This window comes from Oryx dammah, unplaced genomic scaffold (assembly GCF_014754425.2).
Source record: "Oryx dammah isolate SB20612 unplaced genomic scaffold, SCBI_Odam_1.1 HiC_scaffold_10, whole genome shotgun sequence".
Taxonomy (NCBI): domain Eukaryota; kingdom Metazoa; phylum Chordata; class Mammalia; order Artiodactyla; family Bovidae; genus Oryx; species Oryx dammah.
In genome coordinates, this window is record NW_024070194.1 from 35,337,302 (window position 1) to 35,359,608 (window position 22,307).

The following is a 22,307-nucleotide window of genomic DNA, read 5'->3' on the forward strand; positions in this document are numbered from 1 at the left end:
AGGTGATGTGAATAGACAAGAGTGGAAAGTCTGGGCTCATCTAAAGCAGAGTGATTCCTAACACAGTTTCCAAAGTCAAGTAGACCCAAATTCAAATCTGCTCTGCCAAGTTCAAGTTATGCAAACACTGAGTAAATTACTTAACATCTCTGAGACTCAGTCTCTTCATGTGAAAAATGGAAATACTACCAGTTATCAGCTCATGATTCTCATGTTGTGAGAACTGACTAAGACAATACATGCAAAGCACTTAACCCACCTTGAAGAATGGCTGATTCCAGGTTGGTGACAGGGAAGTATAAGCCCGGAACATAAATCCATAAAATAAATGAAAGTTTGATGACAAACAGGATATTTACAGCTCATAGTACCTCCCCATAAGATACTTATTAGTTATGAAAGGAAAAAGAGTAACTTTATATATAGTGGAGAAGCATGGCAAGTATCACTATACATGAAGGATCTAAGAGCGACATCAGTAACAGGACAAATCAAAATCATGTGAGACCTGATCCGGTGAACAGGAAGGCCCAGCATCACTTCTCGGATAGTCCTGCCAAAGGTGCAGCACCTGAACCAATTATGATGAAGCGGCAGACAAAACCAAATCAAGAGAAATTCTACAAAATGAATGGCCTGTACTCTTCCGAAGTGCCAAGTTCATGAAAACCAAAGAAAGGCTAAGCAACTGTTCCAGACTGAAGGAGACTACAGAGACAGGACAACTAAATGTAGCATGGGATTTCCTCTGGCTCCTTTTGCAGAACATTCTTGGGCCCCTTGAATGGAGTCTGGGGATTAGATGGTAGTAATGAGTTAATGTTACTTTTCTGATTTTCATGGTTTCATTGGACTTTGTAGGACACTGTCCTTATTTGTAGGAAAATCAGAGGTGGTGGGCAACAAGTTGGCAACATACTTTCAAATCATGAAAAAAAAAAAAAACTTTATACCATACTTGCAAATTTCTATGAGTTTGAGATTGTTTCAGGAAAAAAAATTAAAATAAACCTCTGAAGGAATAACTGTTAAAATTTCTTTGGGTAGCCTACTATAAAATTAAAACAATCATAAAAGCCTTAGTCCAGGGATTGGCAAATATAGTTGCCTAACAAATGTACTGCCATTAGAGAGGTGAGGGGAAAGGGAAAAGGGAAGGATCCCACCAGGGCAGGGTGAGGTGTCCCTTTCCACCTTCTTTCGCACAGATGATCTCATCCTGGGGGAAAAGGCAGGAAGCCAGGGCCTGGGGATGGTCAATGGGAAGAAGTGGGGAGAGAAGGAGAGCTACGCAGTGACACTCCAAGTAGTAGAGTGTGTACTTATTAAATAGCTGGTCAATAACTTGCTGCTGCTGCTAAGTCGCTTCAGTCGTGTCCTCCTCTGTGCGACCCCATAGACGGCAGCCCACCAGGCTCCCCCGTGGGATTCTCCAGGCAAGAACACTGGAGTGGGTTGCCATTTCCTTTTCCAATGCATGAAAGTGAAAAGTGAAAGTGAAGTCACTCAGTCGTGTCCAACTCAGCGACCCCATGGACAGCAGCCCACCAGGCTCCTCCATCCATGAAATTTTCTAGGCAAGAGTACTGGAGTGGCTTGCCATTGCCTTCTCCAGGTCAATAACTTGGATATGCAGATTTAAAACTTCTCATCTGTGTTTCATTTTTATGTTTCATTTAATTTTTGAAATTCAGTGTCCATGGAAGAACCTAAAAACCTAGCCTGTAATCTCTATTTTCAGGCATGTCAAGCAGCTGGCAACTCATCTTCAAAGAGACCCTCCTTCCCCTTTCCAGAAGAGTAATGACAATATGGATTGAGTTATTTACTATATAAGTTCTTTTGAACACTGCTTCTAGTTCATTTCAGACTTTAATTTCCTTTAAAAATTTGCTTTACCACTGACTACAACGTCATCTCTTTAATCATGTGGCTGTGATGAACTTTTGGATATATTACTGTTTCTTCTTCACCAGTATAACAAGCCAGCCACTTCTTTTCCTGATGTACCTACACACAGACAGAAGATGGATATCTGATAACTTGGTCAACTCCTGCTCAGTGGAGCATCCTCACAGCTATATTCAAACCCTACCTTATTCTACCTGTTGCTACAGCTCAGACTTGTAGGGCTCTCAAGTGGGGATAGAAATGTCTACTCTAGAGACAGACTGGGGATGCTTTTGTGTCAGTGACTGGAAAGTGTTACTTGCATTTAGTGAGTGGGATCAAGGATGTAAATGTCCTATAACGCATGGAAGATCCCATATATCAGAGAATCATCCTTCCCCCAAAGCCCAGTAATGCCCTACAGTCCCAGGGAGTGACACTGGCTCAAAGGATTCTGGAAGGAGTGGGAACTGAATGCTGAATCCCACAGAGTTGTAACAGATTGATTTGCCTTGAGCTCTTCAAAGCATATTTGCTATTGATACCTGCATAGTGAATGCCTTCTAGGGGGTCACCTGTTTGCACCATGCATTCCTTCCCTCCAAGGCTTTGAGACGGCTTTTTATTTTCTCAGTGAGGGCCCCAATCCTAATAATTCTGGCGTTATATAAATTGGGTGGAATTTCCCTTTCTATTTCAATATGCTTTCCATGGTGAATAGATTTCTTTAGGATTTGAAAGAAGAAAGCAGGAAGGATGGGGCTTGACATCACAGTGCTTTTGCATGCACTGCTTCCAGGGCAACTATCTACCAGAAGTAAATTGTTAAATTTTCTTTGACCCAAGAGAGTAGTGATAATATATAGATATTTAAGATTCTTACAGACCTAAAAACTACTTTTATATCTTTAGGAGTTATAGATGCTATTTGAGTTTAGTAATCCAAGACAATCAATTAGCATGGAGCGTTTGAGATTAATGGTTGTATTCTGAGATTAATGCCATTAGCCTTCAGAAAGCCAGATATTTAATGAGAGTTTCTCCCAGTAAATCTTCCAAGGCTACTACTTCTGTGGTTGATAAATGCACAGTGGCATTTTTATCTCTGTGAAACATTTTAGCCTTCAACTTTTAAGTTTCTTTTAGATGGATTTGATATTTAGAACTCTGCCTCCTCCATGCAGAAGCATCAACAGCCGCCTACTCTGCCTTATTTGTCCAGAGTTTCTTTTACCACCAACTGCTAATTGGGAGGATCTATGGCTTCAAGGCTGTACAGAACTGACAGAACTCTAACCTAACACTTAATAAAAATATGGAGAATGATCAGGATTTAAAGAAAGAAGGAATATGTGGTTTGTATAATCTCCTATGTTGCTTGGGCGGGGGTTGGGGGAGCTGGCCCTTTCTCAGGGTGCTGCAGGCACTCCCAAGGGTAGCTCTGTTGCCTCAGTTTGTCTGTTGGAGGCTCCCTGGGTTCCATGTGGCTCTAAGAAAAAGTCACGAGCATGAGAACAGGAGAATGGGAGAAGGGGAACACGTGCTGGTGAGGGGTGGTCACTCACTAGCACACTTTGGATGTGCTGACTCATCTCCTTCATGACGGCAGTCAGAGGCCTCCCAACATCCCTACATGGGTGACCTACCAATTTAAGTATATCAGGGGCTGTGGCCCAAAGATCTGGAGCACCTCCTGTTAGGCTGCATCTTCCTGCTCAAAACCTCACTTACTTTTCCTTCCTTTATATCCTCTTCTTTCCTCTCATTCTTGCTGCCTCACTCCATACTCTATGGAGGAAAAGAGAAGTGAGCAGGATCACTGGATGGATAAGAACAAGTCCTACGTCCAGCCCTACAGACCTCAGGGAAATCAAACCGGTGCTGACACCTCTGCATCCTGACTTCTTTCCTGATCCTTGAGCATATCAAGAATGCTCCCCCTCAAAACCAGGACTTCCCTGGTGGTCCAGTGGCTAAGACTCCATGCTCCCAATGCAGGGGATCCAGGTTCAATCCCTGACCAGGGAACTAGCTCCCATGTGCTGTAACTCACTGGCAGCAACAAAGACTCTGCGTGCTGCAACTAAGACTGGTGCAGCCGGATACATAAATATCTATTTCTTAAAAAAAGAAAAGAAGGTTCCCTCTTCAAAACCTTTGCACTTGTTATTCCTCCCCATGGAACATGCTTCTTCCACATATCTGCACGATCGGTTTCCACACCACCATCAGTTCTCCGTTGAGATGTTTGTTACCTTCTCAGTGAGGCCTTCTGTATTAGTGGCCTAGGTGGCCTAGGTTATGCTACATGACAAGCAAATCCCAAATCTCATAAAACAACAAATGATTATTTCTTACTACTTGCACTCTCTCATACTACTAGCGGACCTGTATCATCCTTGCCCTTACCCTAGAACCCAGGCCACTATCTCAACATTGCTTAGTGACTGCAGCAGATGGAACAGAGCATGGCAGGGCAGCCACTGAGAGAGCACTGTCATTTCTGTTCACATATCAATGCCAATGTTAAATTGTATGGCCAAACCTGATTTCAAAAGAATGAGGAAGAAAAATACTCCTATAGGGAGAGAAAGAGATTACTGATGAACAATAATTCAGTCTGCCACACTTTTCTGGAGCACGCTATATAAAACTGTATTTCTTTTGCTTCCTAGATCCTAGCTGTCCCTATTTCCCTTGTCTGTCTTGCAGTTTCCATATAAACCTAACAGCCTCTAATAATACATGATTCGTTTACTGTCAATCTTCTCCTACTCAAGGTTTTTTGTCACTCATTATCTGTTGTATCACCATGGCCAAACACATGGTAGATACATTTTAAAAGTTTTGATGTTTTGTTTTATTTGATAAGTTTTACTTTCAAATGTACATGTAAATGTGTGTATTACTATGGTGACCAGTATTCACTAGGGTGACTGGGATGTTTGCCCAGAAAACCTGTTTGTGCCTGTTGTCTCAATTATTTATTAATAGTATCCTTTTTCAGTCTCAAAAGGGCCCTGGATTACATAATCCACTATATGAACATATGAATCATGATATATTATACTTGTAAGCTGATGCTGGAGGAAGGGGCAGATATATCTGGGTCAACAGTGAGACATTCTACCATACATACCTGGGGGCAAGGTAGGGGAGGGTTGAGTTTTGATGCCAGAAATAATCCCAGTCTGTGGTATAAATAATGTACCTACAGATTTTTGTTTGTTTGTTTTTACTAAACCTTCTGTGGATTTGTTCTACTGTATTCTAAGAAAATCCTCTTTTTCTATCCTGCTTTTTCACACCTGGTATTTTTCCTACCCACTTGCTGTCCAAGAAATTTTGATTACTGCCCTGCAAATGAAGGGCTTCAGTTTACTCTATCAGCAACTTGCTTAGATTCCTCTTTCTGGTTTCGGCGGTCCCCCACCCCTCAAGGAATGGCATCAGCATTGTTAATCCCCATCTCATTAGTAACATAAAATTAATGACCAGAAAAACATAAGCTTAAGCCTCCTTTTGCCTGATGGCTTATACATTTTAGAATCTGCAAACTGTTTCTTTAAGGGACATAAACCATATACTCATAAGGAAAAGCAAGGAAATGCTGATATTAGGATATTTAATCCAAATTAACACTTCAAAGGATGGATGGTGTGGTCAGGTGCTTTTGAAACCACAGTCTAGGTCTGTATTTATATCTTTTTGAAAGTAAAAGCATGGATGAATCACCCAACAGATCCCAAGGGCAGAGAACAGAGTCCTCTAAATGGCAACCGCTGAGAAATAAAATGAATGCTGAAAAATTTTAAAAGAATATGTGTTATAGGTGAACAGCCCTAAGAGTAGAAGACCAGAGCAATTAATAAAGGTCAATCTCTACTGTCTGATTTATAAACTATCTTACTTTTATCTTGGCATTTTAAATCTTTTCTGAAGAGATTAAAATTCAAATTTTTCTGAAGAGATTAAATTCTGAAAATTACAGAGAACAATAATATCCAAGTTCATACCACTCCAGATTGACAATTACCTAATGACATATTTGCTTCAAATCTTTTTTCCCTATTAAAGAAGAATTAAACAATTCAATTAAAGTTGATATGTAAGTAGAAATTCCCACATAGAAACTGATTTCTTCCAGCCCATTTTTATACTTTACATATATAAGTATCCATAAGCAAGATAGAGTGTTGCTTTATGTGTGATGGTCTTTTCAATTTTATTTTCCAGATATGAAGTTTTGCTTTATAGTATTCTAATGTAGGAATATACTGCATTATTTTTCATCCATTCTCTTGCTGAAGGCCATGTAGGTTGTGTCTAATTTTTCACTATCACAAACATAGCCTTAGTGAGCCCTTGTGTACTTGTGAGACTTTCTCTGGAAATATATTCAGGAGTGAAATTGCTGAGTTGAAGGAAACATACGTTTTCAATTTCACTAGATCCTGCCAAATCACTTTCCCAAGTGGTTGCAACATTTACAGTCCCACCAGCGCTGTCTAGCTTTTCTTGTTTCTCCATACCTTTGCCAAACCCTGATACTGTCAGACACTTCAAGCTCTATCTCCTTATTGGGTTCACATTTCCCTGATTACTCCTATGCTGAGCTGCTTTTCATATGGGTTTCTTTGCTGTAAACTGTCTGTTAATGTTCTTTACCATTTTTCTTTCGAGTCTTTGTCTCTTTTCTGTCTGCTTTTTAATGGCTTATAAAATTATAAAGAAAACAATATCTTTTCTGACTTTTCTCCAATTAATCTCAAGACCAGATTTTTCCAGACTGAAGGAGATTAAAAAAAAAAAAATGTGAGGATGAAAAAAAGACTACATGAAAAGCCTCAAGTCCTGTTTTTGTTTTAACCGCAAACTTGCTTCCCAAAAAAACAACTCTGGGTGTTAGTTTATCACTACTAAAAAGTGATACTGTGTTTCTACTCCATTTAATAAAAAGTCATGATCCAGGGGCCGGGAACACATCCAGCTAATTGAATCTCATTTTCCAGACAAAAAAATTAAGACAGTACCAAGTCTCCAAGGTCACTTGATGAAGGGACTGGCAAACAGAACACACAAAAAAGGCCAACAGGCTCATTATTTTTCTTAAATAAAATCATTTTCATATAACTACCACTTGCCGCAGTGAGGACCACGGATGGTGATGGTGAGCCAGGTAGGGTGTTCAGGAGTCTCCCTAGATGATTCATAATCAGCATTTAGAAACCACAAGCTTAGACACTAGAAATGCTTAACAATTCTCTTCTTTACTATGGGACTGAGGCTTAGCCTGAGGCTTGATTTGAAAACAGCTTGAATTGCCTTTTCTTCTTTTCTTTAGTCGCTCAGTTGTGTCTGACCCTTTGGAGACCCCAATAGACCCCAGGTGAAGGCTTACTTGTCCTTCACCATCTCTCGGAGCTTGCTCAAACTCACGTCCATTGAGTGGGTGATGCCACCAACCATCTTGCTCTCTATCATTCCCTTCTCCTGCCTTCAATCTTTCCCAGCATCAGGGTCTTTTCCAATGAGTTAGTTCTTCACATCAGGTGGCCAAAGTATTGGAGCTTCAGCTTCAGCATCAGTCCTTCCAATGAATATTCAGGATTGATTTCCTTTAGGATTGACTGGTTTGATCTCCTCACAGTCCAAGAGACTCTCAAGAATCTTCTCCAACACCACAGTTCAAAAGCATCAGTTCTTCAGCACTCAGCCTTCTTTATGGTCCAACTCTTACATCCATACATGACTAATGGAAAAACCATAGCTTTGACTCTACAGACCTCTGCTGGCAAAGTAACGTCTCTGCTTTTTAATATGGTGTCTAGGATGGTCATTTAACTTATATGCAGAGTACATCATGAGAAATGCTGGGCTGGAAGAAGCACAAGCTGGAATCAAGATTGCCAGGAGAAATATCAATAACCTCAGATATGCAGATGACACCACCCTTGTGGCAGAAAGTGAAGAGGAACTAAAAAGCCTCTTGATGAAAGTGAAAGAGGAGGGTGAAAAAGTTGGCTTAAAGCTCAACATTCAGAAAACAAACATGATGGCGTCCGGTCCCATCACTTCATGGGAAGTAGATGGGGAAACAGTGGAAACAGTGTCAGACTTTATTTTGGGGGGCTCCAAAATCACTGCAGATGGTGACTGCAGCCATGAAATTAAAAGACGCTTGCTCCTTGGAAGAAAAGCTATGACCAACCTAGACAGCTTATTAAAAAGCAAAGACATTACTCTGCCAACAAAGGTCCATCTAGTCAAGGCTATGGTTTTCCCAGTGGTCATGTATGGTTGCGAGAGCTGGACTGTGAAGAAAGCTGAGCACTGAAGAATTGATGCTTTTGAACTGTGGTGTTGGAGAAGACTCTTGAGAGTCCCTTGGATGCAAGGAGATCCAACCAGTCCATTCTAAAGGAGATCAGTCCTGGGTGTTCTTTGGAAGGAATGATGCTAAAGCTGAAACTCCAGTAGTTTGGCCACCTCATGCAAAGAGTTGACTCATTGGAAAAGACTCTGATGCTGGGAGGGATTGGGGGCAGGAGGAAAAGGAGACGGCAGAGGATGAGATAGGGATGGCATCACCGACTCAATGGACGTGAGTTTGAGTGAACTCTGGGAGATGGTGATGGATAGGGAGGCCTGGCATACTGCGATTCATGGGGTCACAAAGAGTTGGACACAAGTGAGTAACTGAACTGAATGGAACTGAACTGAGGATGGTCATAGCTTTTCTTTCAAGGAGGAAGCCTCTTTAAATTTCATGGCTGCAATCACCATCTGCAGTGATTTTAGAGCCCAATAAAATAAAGTCTGTCACTGTTTCCATTGTTTCCCCATCTATTTGCCATGAACTGATAGGACTAGATGCTATGATCTTTAGTTTTTGAATGTTGAGTTTTAAGCCAGCTTTTACACTCTCCTCTTTCACCTTCATCAGGAGGCTCTTTAGTTCCTCTTCACTTTCTGCCATAAGGATGGTCTCATCTGCATATCTGAGGTTATTGATATTTCTCCCAGAAATCTTGATTCCAGCTTGTGCTTCATCCAGCCCAGCATTTCAGTGATGTACTCTGCATATAAGTAAAAAAAGCAGTGTGACAATATACAGCCTTGATGTACTCCTTTCCCAATTTGGAACCAGTCTGTTTCATGTCTGGTTCTAACTGTTGCTTCTTGACCTGCATACAGGTTTCTCAGGAGCCAGGTGAGGTGGTCTGGTATTCCCATCTCTTTAAGAATTTTCCACAGTTTGTTGTGATCCACATGGTCAAAGGCTTTAACGTCGTCAATGGTGCAGGAGTATATGTCTTTCTGGAATTCTCTTGCTTTTTCTCTGATCCAATGGATCACATTTTGTTAAGTAGCAATTGAGTTACTGGAACAGAAAACCTGACCCTTTCACTGTTAGAAAAGCCATGGGGAGTCACCTGGTTCAACTCTCCTCACTTTCTGGATCAGAACATTTTAGCTAGAGCTGGAACAAGAACTGTGACCCCCACAAACAGAGAACAGACTTGTGGTTGCCGAAGGATGGGCTGGTGGGTGAGGGATGGACTGGAAGTCTGCGGTTAGCAGATGCAAACTATTACATATTGGATGGATAACAACAAGGCACAGGGAACTCTATTCAATATCTTTTTTTTTTTTTTTTTGGCTGTATTGGGTCTTTGTTGTAGCAAGCAGGCTTCTCTCGTTGTGGTGCACAGCCTTAGCTGCCCTATGACATGTGGGATCTTAGTTCCCCAACCAGTAATTGAACCCTCGTCCCCTTCATTGGGAGGCAGATTCTTATCCACTAGACCACCAGAGAAGTCCCTGTACTCAATATCATGAAATAAATCATTATGGAAAAGAATATTTAAATATATATATGTGTGTGTGTGTGTGAAACATTTTGCTGTACAATAGAAATTAACACAATATTATAAACAACTATACTTCAATTTTCAGTTCAGTTCAGTTCAGTCGCTCAGTCATGTCCCATGAACCGCAGCATGCCAGGCTTCCCCGCCCAATTCCCAGCGTCCATGCAAACTCATGTCCATTGAGTCAGTGATGCCATCCAACCATCTCATCCTCTGTTGTCCCCTTCTCCTCCCACCTTCAATCTTTCGCAGCATCAGGGTCTTTTCAAATGAGTTAGTTCTTTGCATCAGGTGGCCAAAGTATTGGAGTTTTAGCGTCAGAATCAGTCCTACCAATGAACACCCAGGATTGATCTCCTTTAAGATGGACTGATTGGATCTCCTTGCAGTCCAAGGGACTCTCAAGAGTCTTCTCCAACACCACAGTTCAAAAGCATCAATTCTTCTGCGCTCAGCTTTCTTATAGGCCAACTCTCACATCCATACATGACCACTGGAAAAACCATAGCCTTGACTAGACAGACCTTTGTTGACAAAGTAATGTCTCTGCTTTTTAATGTGCTGTCTAAGTTGGCTGCAACTTTCCTTCCAAGGAGTACTGTCAAAAAGAAAAAAGAACTATGACCCCTCAACCTTGTCCACATTCTGAGCACCAGGAACCCTGAGATGAGATGACCAGGTGAGGCCATCACACAAGGGACCTAAGGTTCTTCAGGAAACTTTGGGAATTATGAGCTTCAAGGTATCATTTAAAGCAATCGTTTTAAAGTATTTTTCCTCTCCCAAACTATTTTAAAACCTCATTTACATGGGAATTGTCAGCAAATTTGTTTCACATCCAGGCCTAGCTAGTAAGGAACAATTGTGAACAGAAAGGAAAAGCAAATGATTTGGATTTAGGTTGCTACAGCAACATTACTATTTTGAATATAGCTGTTTATTTCAGCAGAGTTAACTTAAATGTGAGTGGCTAATTAAAATGATGCTTGAAACTTTAACCTTAACCTTCACTGTAAGAAAAAGTAAGCACTTTAAAAATGATGCTTGAAGTGTTGCTGGAGACATACTTAGTAAGAAGATCATGCTCCACTGCTAGAGAAGCAGAAACCTGATCTGTTTTCTTTGAAGAAGGCAGGCCTACTCACAATCTGTCCAAATCCACAAGTCAGTATTTCCTAATTGTAAGATTTAAAGGAGAACAGAATTCCTACCAAAACTGAGCCAGTTCCACTGTTGACACCACCAGTAAGACTTTCTGAGACTGACAAGGAAAGTCTGATGTTTCTCTACACACAGCAGTACTTTTGTTAGATGCCTGTTTATGTAAAGGGCTTCCCTGGTAGCTCAGCAGTCAAGAATCCACCTGCAATACAGGAGACGTGAGTTCGATTCTGGGGTTGGGAAGATCCTCTGGAGAAGGAAATGGCAACCCACTCCAGTATTTTTGCCTGGAGAATTCCATGGACAGAGGAGCCTGATAAGCTATAATTGATGGGGCTGCAAAGAGTTGGACATGACTAAACAACAACAAATACTTGTGTAAACATATTTCATTCTACATCAAATCAAAGTCAAGCATATCTATGAAGTGACAGACTGAACTGGAAGTAAACAGACCAGACCATATTTATGTATGTAAATATATCACTGAATGTTCCCTCTTCAAAGTGATCACCTTAGGGGGCAGGGGTAAGCTCTTAATTTAAAAATGTTGATGTTGCTGAGACCATTTTGGAGTTTCTTTAGAAAATGTCTTTACTTGCTCTGGAAACTTCATCTGTATGTCCTTGTTAGTGGCAAATCTCTATCCTCAGAGGACAGAATTAGCTTTTTGGAAAATGTCAAGAGGCATTAGGAACAAAAACTGATAAATTATGTACATGATCATGCAGGGTAACAGGGCTTGGATTAAAAAACAAGGTTTATCTCCAAAAGGAAACTACTTTTCTTATGTTTCACGTGCTGGTTCTAAAAGCAGTTCCCACAAGGGAACTTCAAAGTTAGTTCTACGCAATGACAGGCAGCATGGTTTCAGTGTACATATATCTTCACATCTGCTACCTTAAAGGACAGACTAATGTGGTTTTAATTTCTGGCCATTGTAAAAAAAAAAAAAAAAAAGCTCATAATCAGAAATCAGAAATCTGAATGCTTTTGTCCTGCCAGACAAGACACTGGCGGACTTTGTATTTAGACTTGAATTTGAATCCTATCGTGGTCACTTACTGGGTATGACCATGGGGAAGTTACTGAACATCTCTGAATTTCCATGTCCTCATCTGTAAAATGGAAATAACAGCTCCTGCCTCCTAGGACCACTGTAAGAACTAGATAATCTTTCAGTATAAAACCTAGTGTGGGACTTCCCTGGTGGTCCAGTGGTTATGAATTCGCTTGCCAAAGAAGGGGATATGAGTTCAATCCTTGGTCTGGGAAGATTCCACATGCTGTGGGGCTACTAATCTTGTGTGCCACAATTACTGAGCCCAAGAGCCCTAGAGCCTGTGCTCTGCAACAAGAGAAGCCATCACAAGGAGAAAGCTGCACACTGTGAAAAAGAGTAGGCCCCATTTGCTGGAAACAGAGAAAGTCCTTGCATAGCAACAAAGACCCAGCACAGCCATAAATCAACAAATTTTTTAAAAACCTAGTGTGCCGTAAGTGTCCAACAAATATACACTACTTTGTAATTATGACAATGACAAGAGGAATACCAGCAGCAGAGTTGTTACATGTAAGTATTAAGCTATTTGTCATTTAGCATCTAAGGTTGTGTTTTATCTTTTGGCCACTCTGTATGTAGAATCTTATTTTTCTGACCACAGATCGAACCCACGCTCCCTACATTGGACACACAAAGTCTTAATCACTAGACCATCAGTGAAGTCCCAGCATCTAGGATTTTAAAAAGTGAATTGTAAATGCTGCTGTAGGTCTTCTCTGCAGTGATAAATGAATATCATAAGCAAAGTCCAGATGAACAAGCATTCATTTTGGACTAGGAGGAATATCACTTTTATCTACTGCCTTATCCTGGCATCAGAATTAGTGGGATGAATCAGAGTGAACATTGCCCATCTCACAGCAGTAGGACTCTGATTACAGAGAGGTCCCAAGTGCGTGCTATGCAAAGCAAACACAATCCCATCGTGGGTGGGAAAAGCAGGGGCCTCAGCGTGTGGGCGTGTCACACACAGAAGCTCAGGCTGCTGAAGCCCTCATCTGTCCTCCAAGGTGCACCAGCCCCAGAGTGTGGGTGGGACTGAAATGACTCAACCTCCAGGGAGCCGCATGGGGGGGTGGTTTTGGAAACAGACGGAGATCAAGTGAAGAACTTCAGGGAAAAGTTTATATTAATAAATACGTTGCAGAAAGAGAAACAGGCTACTTAAAAAAAAAAAAAAAGATTGAGAAACTAGGGAAGAAATGATCTGAGTTCACAGAGTGACCCCCGGCTAACCCAGAAATGTAGTGTGACTTAAATTTTAAAAAGGAAGATGAAACTGGGAAATACAGTGAGAACAATTATAAGAGATATTTCTTAATTTCCTTCTCTCTCCTTCCTTCCCCCACTAACAGCTAAATCTAAGCAAGGCAAAGCTTGGAGCCTTCTCTTATGTAACAAATAATTTCAGAGAACACAAGAAACGCAGCAGAAATAGGAAAAAAGCCATAAACAAAAATATTTATATAGTATAATATACAACCTATGCAGAAAATGCTTATAAATAGAAGTGAAAGCCCCAGAAAGCTGAGGCTGACTGAATGACAGAATGGGATGTGGGGGTTTAGGATGTATTTGTGTAGAAAATGTTTCTAACATGGAAACATGAGCTCGACAAGGACTAGGAGGTCCAAATATGGAACTGAATCTCTGCCTTTACAAGGATGTAGCAAACAGTCCCTGTGACCAAACGACTAAAAATGCTGGGTAAAACTTTCTAAAAAATCTCTTATAACACATGACTGAGTTAGGATAAAATAAAGAAAGTCCTTAGAGACCAAGAGGAAAATAAGAGTGGGTATTCCAAGAGGAAAGTAAGTCCTGAGCTGATGCCTAGAACCTACTACATCAGTTTTAATGTCCACACAGCATTCAGGACACAAAGCCTAGATCATAGCAAGATGGGGGCCTGAAAGGAAGCTCACTGCACACGGCTGAGAGTACTGTAGCTCCACCCTCAGAGAAAAGATGAACTAGGAAAAAAATATGCCTTGAAAAGGGTTGTAGAAACTTCCCTGGTGGTCCAGTGGTTAAGACTCTGAGCTTCCACTGCAAGGGACATGGGTTCAGTCCCTGGTCAGGAAACTAGGATCCCACATGATATGCAGTGAGGCCAAAATAATTTTTTAAATAAAAAATAAAAATAAAGAAAAGGATTACACTTAAAAAAAAAAAAAAACTTGTCTGTCTTGGCTTTGCTCTAAGTGGAGAGAAAAAAGAACCATCTCACCAGACCTCACATATATATGTGGCCTGAGTTGAGACTATTTTGTAGTGAAAATCCTCTAAGCCAGGTATATATTTTAATATGGTTCCAGACTGAAGTGCACTCATATGTTTGGAGAAAGCAAATACAAATCCTCTTAGAAGACTGTACTCTCAACTTCAAATCTCAAAAGGAATGTATATAAAGTTCCATGGAATACGAGTTTACAACAAAAATAACACTCAAACAAAACATATTGAAAGAAGGCACCTTTATTGAGAGGGAATAAACAAAAGAAACAGCACTAGAATGAAACTCATGGAAACAGATTACTGAAATTAGCACAGAATATAAACTAAATATGCTTGTGTTAAATAAAACGGGGAATAGGCAATTTGACTAAAGAACAAGAGACTGTGAAAAATAAACAGGTAAATTAGAAACAGAAGTTTAAAAGCTTAGAAAAAATGTAAAATTATAATAATATTTATTTATACTTCAGTAGCTGGGTAAAAATAGAAGATTAGACACTGCTGGATGGAGAATTACAAAATGGAAATCAGATTTGAAGATATTAGTCAGAATTTAGCACAGAGAGACAAAGAGATGGAGAAAATAAAACAAAAGAAAATTAAGAGATACGTAAGTCAAAGTGAGATGTTCTAATTGGAATTTCAGAAAAAGACAATAGAGAGAACATAAGAAAGGCAATGCACAATGAGTTAATGGGTGAGAATGTCTCAGAACTGATAAAAGCATGAATTCTCAAATTTAACAATCACAATATTTTGTAAGCAGGCTAAATAGAAAAGATATTATTCCACTGCTTTCTTGCTTGCATTGCTGCTACTGAGACATCAACAGTCAGCTTAATTATCATTCATTTATATGCAATCTGTCTTTTCTTTATGGCTGGTTTTCGGATTTTTATTTTTGCCTTGGAGAAGGCAATGGCACCCCACTCCAGTACTCTTGCCTGGAAAATCCCATGGACAGAGGAGCCTGGTAGGCTGCAGTCCATGGGGTCGCTAAGAGTCAGACACGACTGAGTGACTTCACTTTGACTTTTCACTTTCATGCACTGGAGAAGGAAATGGCAACCCACTCCAGTGTTCTTGCCTAGAGAATCCCAGGGATGGGGGAGCCTGGTGGGCTGCCATCTATGGGGTCACACAGAGTCGGACACGACTGAAGCGACTTAGCAGTTTGATAATATATTATCTTGTATCTATTAGGCTCTACATTTTCTTTCCTGAAAATTTCATTCTGTAATGAGTTAATTATGCAAAGTCATTCCACTTCAAAGTTGTTCTAGTTGGTTTTATTTTAAAATGTAGATGCTTTTATTAACAATGTTTTGCAGATGTTATTTTCTCTCTCTCTAATCAACTGTTTTCATATGTTTTTCAAAAATTACTAACTTGATCTTCCTAAGTCAGCTCATGCTGCTACTCTAGTGCCCTCAGCATTACAATACTAATTGTGCACTGACCTACAGACCAAGCACCCTTTTAGAAAAAAAGGAAAATAATTATTTTTACTGTTTCATGATACTCACTCTCTTTGAAGAGATCATATAAAAGAAGCAATATAGCTTAATTTTAAGAAAGTATATTTTTGGTGGTCTAGTGGTTAAGAATTCGCTTGCCAATGCAGGGGATGTGAGTCTGATCCCTGGTTAGGGAACTAACATTGGGCACACTGAGGGGCAATTAAGCCCATGAGCCTGCCAGCAGCAACTACTGAGGCCTGTGCACCCTGCAGCCTATGCTCTGCAACAAGAAAAGCCACTGCAATGAGACGCCCAAGCACACACTGCAGCTAGAGAGTAGCTCTGTTCAACCTAACTAGAGAAGAGCTGAGCACAGTGGTCATGACCCAGAGCAGCCAAAAGTAAATAAACAAATAAATTTTTTAAAAGAAAGTAAACTTACTTTTAGCTAGCCAATGAATTATGCCAACCATAAGAAAATAAACAGAGTCAAAGGTTATGACTCACAAGTTATTAGTGGTAACATTTACAGCTTTATTGATTTTTTGTTACCTAAGGTCCTTCTTAAATTTATTCCACTTCACATACAAATGAAATAATTTTCTTCATAAACCTAGGATGGGGTACCAATTTGTAGCTGACAATGAAGAAGGAAAAAGAGGAAAATGACCTCATTATACTGGTCATTCCAGACAATTACTTTTTTGACCTCTGAGTGGCAAAATCTCAGATGTATTTGAAACTTTAGCTCCTTTTAAAAGGAGCCCCACAAATCCCATGCACACAATATATTTTTCATGCACATTTCTGTTTTCCTATACCTTGACCTAGGTAGTAGCTAATTTGGTATATATATATATATATTTTTTTTTTCTTTTTACATATGTAAAATCCACCAAGCTGAAACACAAAAGACTCATGTACTTCACTGTATTTAAAAAATATTTACACACACACACACACACTCCCTGTCTTCAATAAGTCTTGAATGTGGCACAGACATTAAGTTTTTTAAAAAAAGATTCACAGATGATTCTAATGTTTAACATTTAATGTCTGGTTGGGTTCTACTGCCCCAAGACACCTAGAATACATGTTAATTAAAATAGCCACCCAGCAAATAACTGTTTCAATAAACATGTGAATGAATGAATGAACCAACAAGCTAATAAATATGTATGTTACTCATGGTTGTAGGTATACCATTGATTGAGGTCAAAAAAAGCTCTAAGAATGTCAAAAGAGGGAGGGGGGCATGCCACATGTTTTGGGTTTCCCTGGCGGCTCGGTGGTAAAGAACTCACCTGCAATGCAGGAGATGCAGGTTCAATCCCTTGGTAGGGAAGATTTCCTGGAGGAGGAAATGGCAACCTGCTCCAGGATTCTAGCCGGGAAAATTCCATGGACAAAGGAGCCTGGTGGGCTACAATCCGTGGGGTCATAAAAAGTTAGATATAACAACTAAACATGCTACATGTTTTAGGCCCATTAAACGCCTTATTGCTCCTCATTACAACTCTATAAGCGAAGGTGACTATTCCTGATCTTTAGTTGCAGCCAACAAAGGTCACTTTGGCTACCTTAAACAGAAAGAGAGGTGTAACACAGCTCATGATATTGTTGGGAGAACTGCAGAGGCAGACTCTAAGATGAACTTTTAGGAGTTACTCCTCAAATCACTCAGCAGAACTGGACGGACAAAGGTGCTACTGAAACCTAAAAAACCAGGAAGCTGCTGCTACAAACACTGCTCCAGACTCAGTTTCTGCTACAATTTGGAAGTTCTCAATCAGGAAGCTGCCTGTTGAGTCAGGAAGCTATTACTATAGCAGCTGGTTTCAGAACCACGCTGCCTCTGCCATTATCCACACCAGCTAGAAATGAAATGAAGGTCCAGGCCCCATCTCTCTTCCCACATAATCTAGGCCTGAATTCAGAGGTTTATGGGAATGTATTTGATTAGCAGACCTAACTCCAGAATACTAGCTGAAAGATCTAGAAATGGAAACTTCCAACCCTGTGTAAAGCAAGAGATAATGCTAGGAGGAGGCTGGAATAGGCATTAAGTGGGCTAATTAAAAGATAATGAAACTGAAGCACAGAGATTAAGAAACTTGGTCAAAGACACACAGCTAGTAAGTGGCAGGGCCAGGATCAAACTCAGGAAGTGGAACCAAAGACCTGGGTGGAGGAGGAAGAAATGTTGCTCAGTTGTGTCTGACTCTTTGCGGCCCCATGGACAGCAGCCCACCAGGCTCCTCCGTCCATAGGTTTCTCCAGGCAAGAATACTGGAGTGGGTAGCCAATCCCCTCTTTAGGGGTTCTTCCTGACTCAGGGATTGAACGTGGGTCTCCTGCATTGCAGGCATTCTTTACCACTGAGCCACCTGGGAAGCCTGAGACTTACAACCTGAGACTAAAGCTGGTGGTATATTCTCTGTTATCTGATACTTTATTTCCACACATTCTCAACACAGTTCAGTTTGTCAATCTGCCTCTCTGTCTCTCTCTCTCTCCATCTAGTCACCCACCCATGCATTTCTCTCTATGAGAATGACCCAGATGGCAGAATAAAAGCATTAAACTGTATCCAATATAAATACATCAATAAGTATGGACTAAGTCTGAGAGGAGTGAGAAGGATAATTTCCAAATCATAGGATGGACATGTTGAAAGTTACCCACAAAGGACAGTGTGTCAGCTATTTTTTAAAGACTGTAATTAAAAAAAAAAAAAGACTAATTCAGAAAATGCTTCATTTGACATGACAAGTTATAAATTACAAATCAGTTTGGGAAGGGTAAATATTTGCTGAAGATTAAGTGCATGGCAAAGGTACAGCATTAAATCTGAAGTAATTAACAAGTTCAGTTTGGTATCATATACGTCCACTCCATCTTTAATGAGCACAGAGCCCCAACAACCATGAGCCATAGTCCTATCCCTCTCCATGGTAAAGAAAGAAATGATAAATGTCTTCAGCATGACTTCCAATAAAGTGAGCCTGAATTAATTATTCTGTGTGCAAGTGCAAATGGATTTGGTTAAACAAATGAGACTACCCGCCAAGGACATCAGCGAGATACTGGACTGAATTCACATTAATCAAACCAAACATACATCAGACTGAATCAGTGACATGTGCACAGAAGCAGGCCTGCTTCAAACTTATATTTTAGTTCCTAATTTTTATGTTTTTAAAAGTAATATAGGCTCAGAGCTTTTAAAAGTCAGATGAGGCTAAAAGTCTGACAATGAGTAATAATACTTCCTGTCTCCTTCAGCATCCTCCCCATTGCTCAGTCTACATTCCTATTTGCTGTTCCTTCTGGTTTTTAAGATCTTTTTATATCTAATGAACATGATCCTATATGATAACTTATCAGTCTTAAGACACTATATGTTGACATTAGGCCCCATCACACACATGCCCCTGTGCAGAGACTTACCTCCCCTTGTTCTCTAAATACAATTATGCCCAGTTTTAAAATTAAATCAACATTTAGAGTTTTAAGTTATGATAACTATATAAAGTTGTCACTGCTTTATTGTACAATATTTCTATTTCTGTGCTTGTTATTCCTCTTTTACATTTGCTTGCTTTGCTACCCACACTCCCCAAGAGCCTCTCAGGTAACTTCCACATGTCCACCTAGCAGAACAGCCCCAGCTCCCCAGCCTGCTGAGCACTTGCCTCAGCAGCTCTCCACCCTCGGGCTCCAGGCCTGCTCCATGGCTGTTGACCCAGGCCTCCCCCTTGTTGCGTTCCTAAGTTTTCTGTATTACTTCAAAGATGATTTTCTCTACCCCACTTTCTGTTTTAATTTTTTGCAGATTTCTTCTGCTCCATCATTATTGCTTTCTTCTGAGTCCTTTGTTTCTTATTCATCTTGGTTTCTACATTTTATGATGAAGGATTTCCACAAATATCTGCTAATCTTTGGCTGTAAGTTCATGATTTAAGGGTGAGGTATTAAAATACTAATTGGAAGCTCTTGCCATGGGTAGGGCTTATAGACTGGTGGACTTCATGTAGGGTGACTGATACTCATTTAGGTTTTCCAGAGATGGACCTACTCATCTCCAAAATGGCCGTGAGGAGGCTGTTTTAGACAGAAAGGGCCAGACAGTCCTCTCTGAGGAGATGGCATTTAACTGGGAAGCCCTACATGCAATGAGAGAGGAATACCTGGGGCAGATGGGTTTCAGACAGAGGAAACGGCAAATGCAGAGTCCCTGAGAGAGGGCAGGTTTAATTAGCCAGGATGAGGACCAGCCAGGAGGCCCCTGTGGCTAGAGCAGAGGAAGTAATGGGAAGACCGAAAGAACGAGGTGCATTTATAGCTTGTGGAAACAATTTTCACATAGACTTTGCCAGAGACATTAAAAAGCCTACTATCAAAATATTTAGTTTTAGTTTATAAAAATGAATCTGAATCATTTTTACAGTACTTGACATCAGACAAAAAAAGATCATGGTGACTTGTCTTTGTTTGGTTAATCAGGGAAGCTAACAGATATGTGAAATTATTTATCTCTGTTCAACCTTGTGAAGATTATGAAAAATGAGAATCTATACCTCATAAACACTTACACTAGAGACGCTGAATGAGATATAAATCTGTTCACACATCTGAGCTAAATCGAAGAAAGCAGCTCACGTTTTTGAGAAAAATTGAAAGCTTAAAAAAAAAACCCAACCAGTTTCCAAGGCAACAACAACAAAAAAACGAGACAGAAAATATATTTTCCATCTTAAGCACTATCACATTCAAAAGCTCAGTATCTTCTGGCCCTGCTTTTAAAGTTTAATTTAACCTTCATTCAGTCATTCCTGGAGATGGGGCAAGAATTGAGAATCCACAGAACCTGAGTCTTTGTCAAAGCGGGGTGGTGGCAGTGCACTAGTAAAAAGTATTTTAAGGGAGGGGACTAAACCCTCTGGTTCACAGACTAAGGCATAAGAACTACCTTCTTGAAATTATTCTTTAACTTTTCCTGTATGACATGATTTTGCAGAGAACTTCCACTTAGGAGCTGGACACCAAATGGTTACTGAGAGACTAGAAGGTCAAATAATGTGCTGGAGAATTTCCAGATCCTTCCCCTTGAACTTGTGCAATTTCAAAGGGTGACTCAGAGCTGACATTAAACACCATCTGTGCTTCTCCACCAGACATCCTGCTAAAAGCCCTGCTGTCCACAGGCTGCCAAACTCGGTCTTGACTCTCCCCTCGCCAGCTTTCTCTCTCCAGAGGCTCACTGCTTCTTGGAGTCCCTGTGCTCCATCCTCTATGAAGCCCACATAGGTTCCCAGGCAGAACTGACCCACCCACCCCACAGCCCCAGGGTCGAGTATACAGCACCCAGTGGTTCTTCCACATCTGCTGAAGGCCTGTGCGTAGCTCTTTTCTTATCTGACTGTGGCTCCCTAGAGACAGAGACGCTGTCCTAGATATTGTGGTACCTGTGCGCCACACGAGCCTGGGGAAAATGGTTTAAGTGAATAAAACAGAATGAATTAATATACTGCTCTAGATTTTAATGCTAAAGAACAATCTCAAAACAGCATCAAAACAAGTAGTGGGAAGAATCTGGTAAGCTGGTGGTGGGTAGAGGGAGGCAACTGTGTCTGGCTCCAGTACAGGCCCTGGCCAGCTGTGTGACTAATTGAACCTCTCTTGTTTTCCAAACTGTGTCTGCAGAATACCACCTGTGTCCAGACAGAGGTTTAGCAGGTGTTCATTAAAAAGGGGCTTGAAGTTCAAGGTGGTGGGGTTAAAAACATAAGGTAAATCTTTTTTTTTTTTTTTTTAGGCAAGTCTTTTTACTGTAGACTTTTGTGCAACAGTGTCTGACCTGGAGGATGAAAAGAAGCAGAGCAGGCCAGACACCTGATAAACAACAATTCTCGTTTTCTTTATTGTTGCTCTCATCATCATCTACATTCCGTAGATTGTTTTCTATATGACTGTATACTATTTTAGTTAAAAAAAAAAACTATTTTATTAAAAGAATTAGTCAAGTTAGAATGTAACCTAATTGGATAATGATTCCTTTTCTAAAGTTACACACAATTAGTTTCACTATCAATTTTTTTCCCTTAACTTTGTAAAGTTGTATACAGGATAGGAGAACCACCCATCCTGGGTGAGGGAAAACACCACCATAAGTCTTCCTCCTGGCAGATGGTTCTGTTCTGGCCTCTAGAGGGCTTGGGCTTGAATAGCAGCTCCCAGTCTGCTTTCCCCAAAACTGAGCACCACCTTCCTGACAATGAGGGCATAAACACCACATGTATGAACTCACCCTTAAGCAGATATCTGCATTCCATGGGTCACAAAGATGAAGGGAATCAAATGTAAACACACGTGAAGTTTTGTCTTCTCAGTGCCAAGAATAGCAGGCACATCTTAGATGAATGGGGTTCCAGGCAAGAGAATAATAGGGCCACTCAGGTCAAGGGTTAGACAAAACAGAAATGATAATGGTGCAGATCCAAACTTTAACCTTTTTCTCTTTTCTGTAACTATTTCCATAAGAACTAACTTTTCTATAACGCTGTGTGTGTGAGTGTGTGTGTGTGTGTGTGTGTGTGTGTGTGTGTGTGTGTGTGTGTG

At 40.5% G+C, this 22,307-nt stretch overlaps 1 protein-coding gene across 2 annotated transcripts in view; it reads right to left on the bottom strand.

Annotated features, from left to right (window-relative positions):
- The window catches only part of SHLD1 (shieldin complex subunit 1), a 119,343-nt gene that overhangs the window by 11,760 nt on the left and 85,276 nt on the right, over positions 1-22,307 (bottom strand). The window contains exon 3 of one of the 2 annotated variants that reach the window (XM_040247923.1): positions 3,313-3,678. The exons of the other annotated variant lie outside the window; for it this stretch is intronic. Coding sequence (XP_040103857.1) covers positions 3,653-3,678 — 26 coding nt within the window. The 3' untranslated portion in view covers positions 3,313-3,652. Of the gene's footprint in view, positions 1-3,312; positions 3,679-22,307 lie in introns of those variants that run through there. 2 annotated transcript variants of the gene reach the window in all.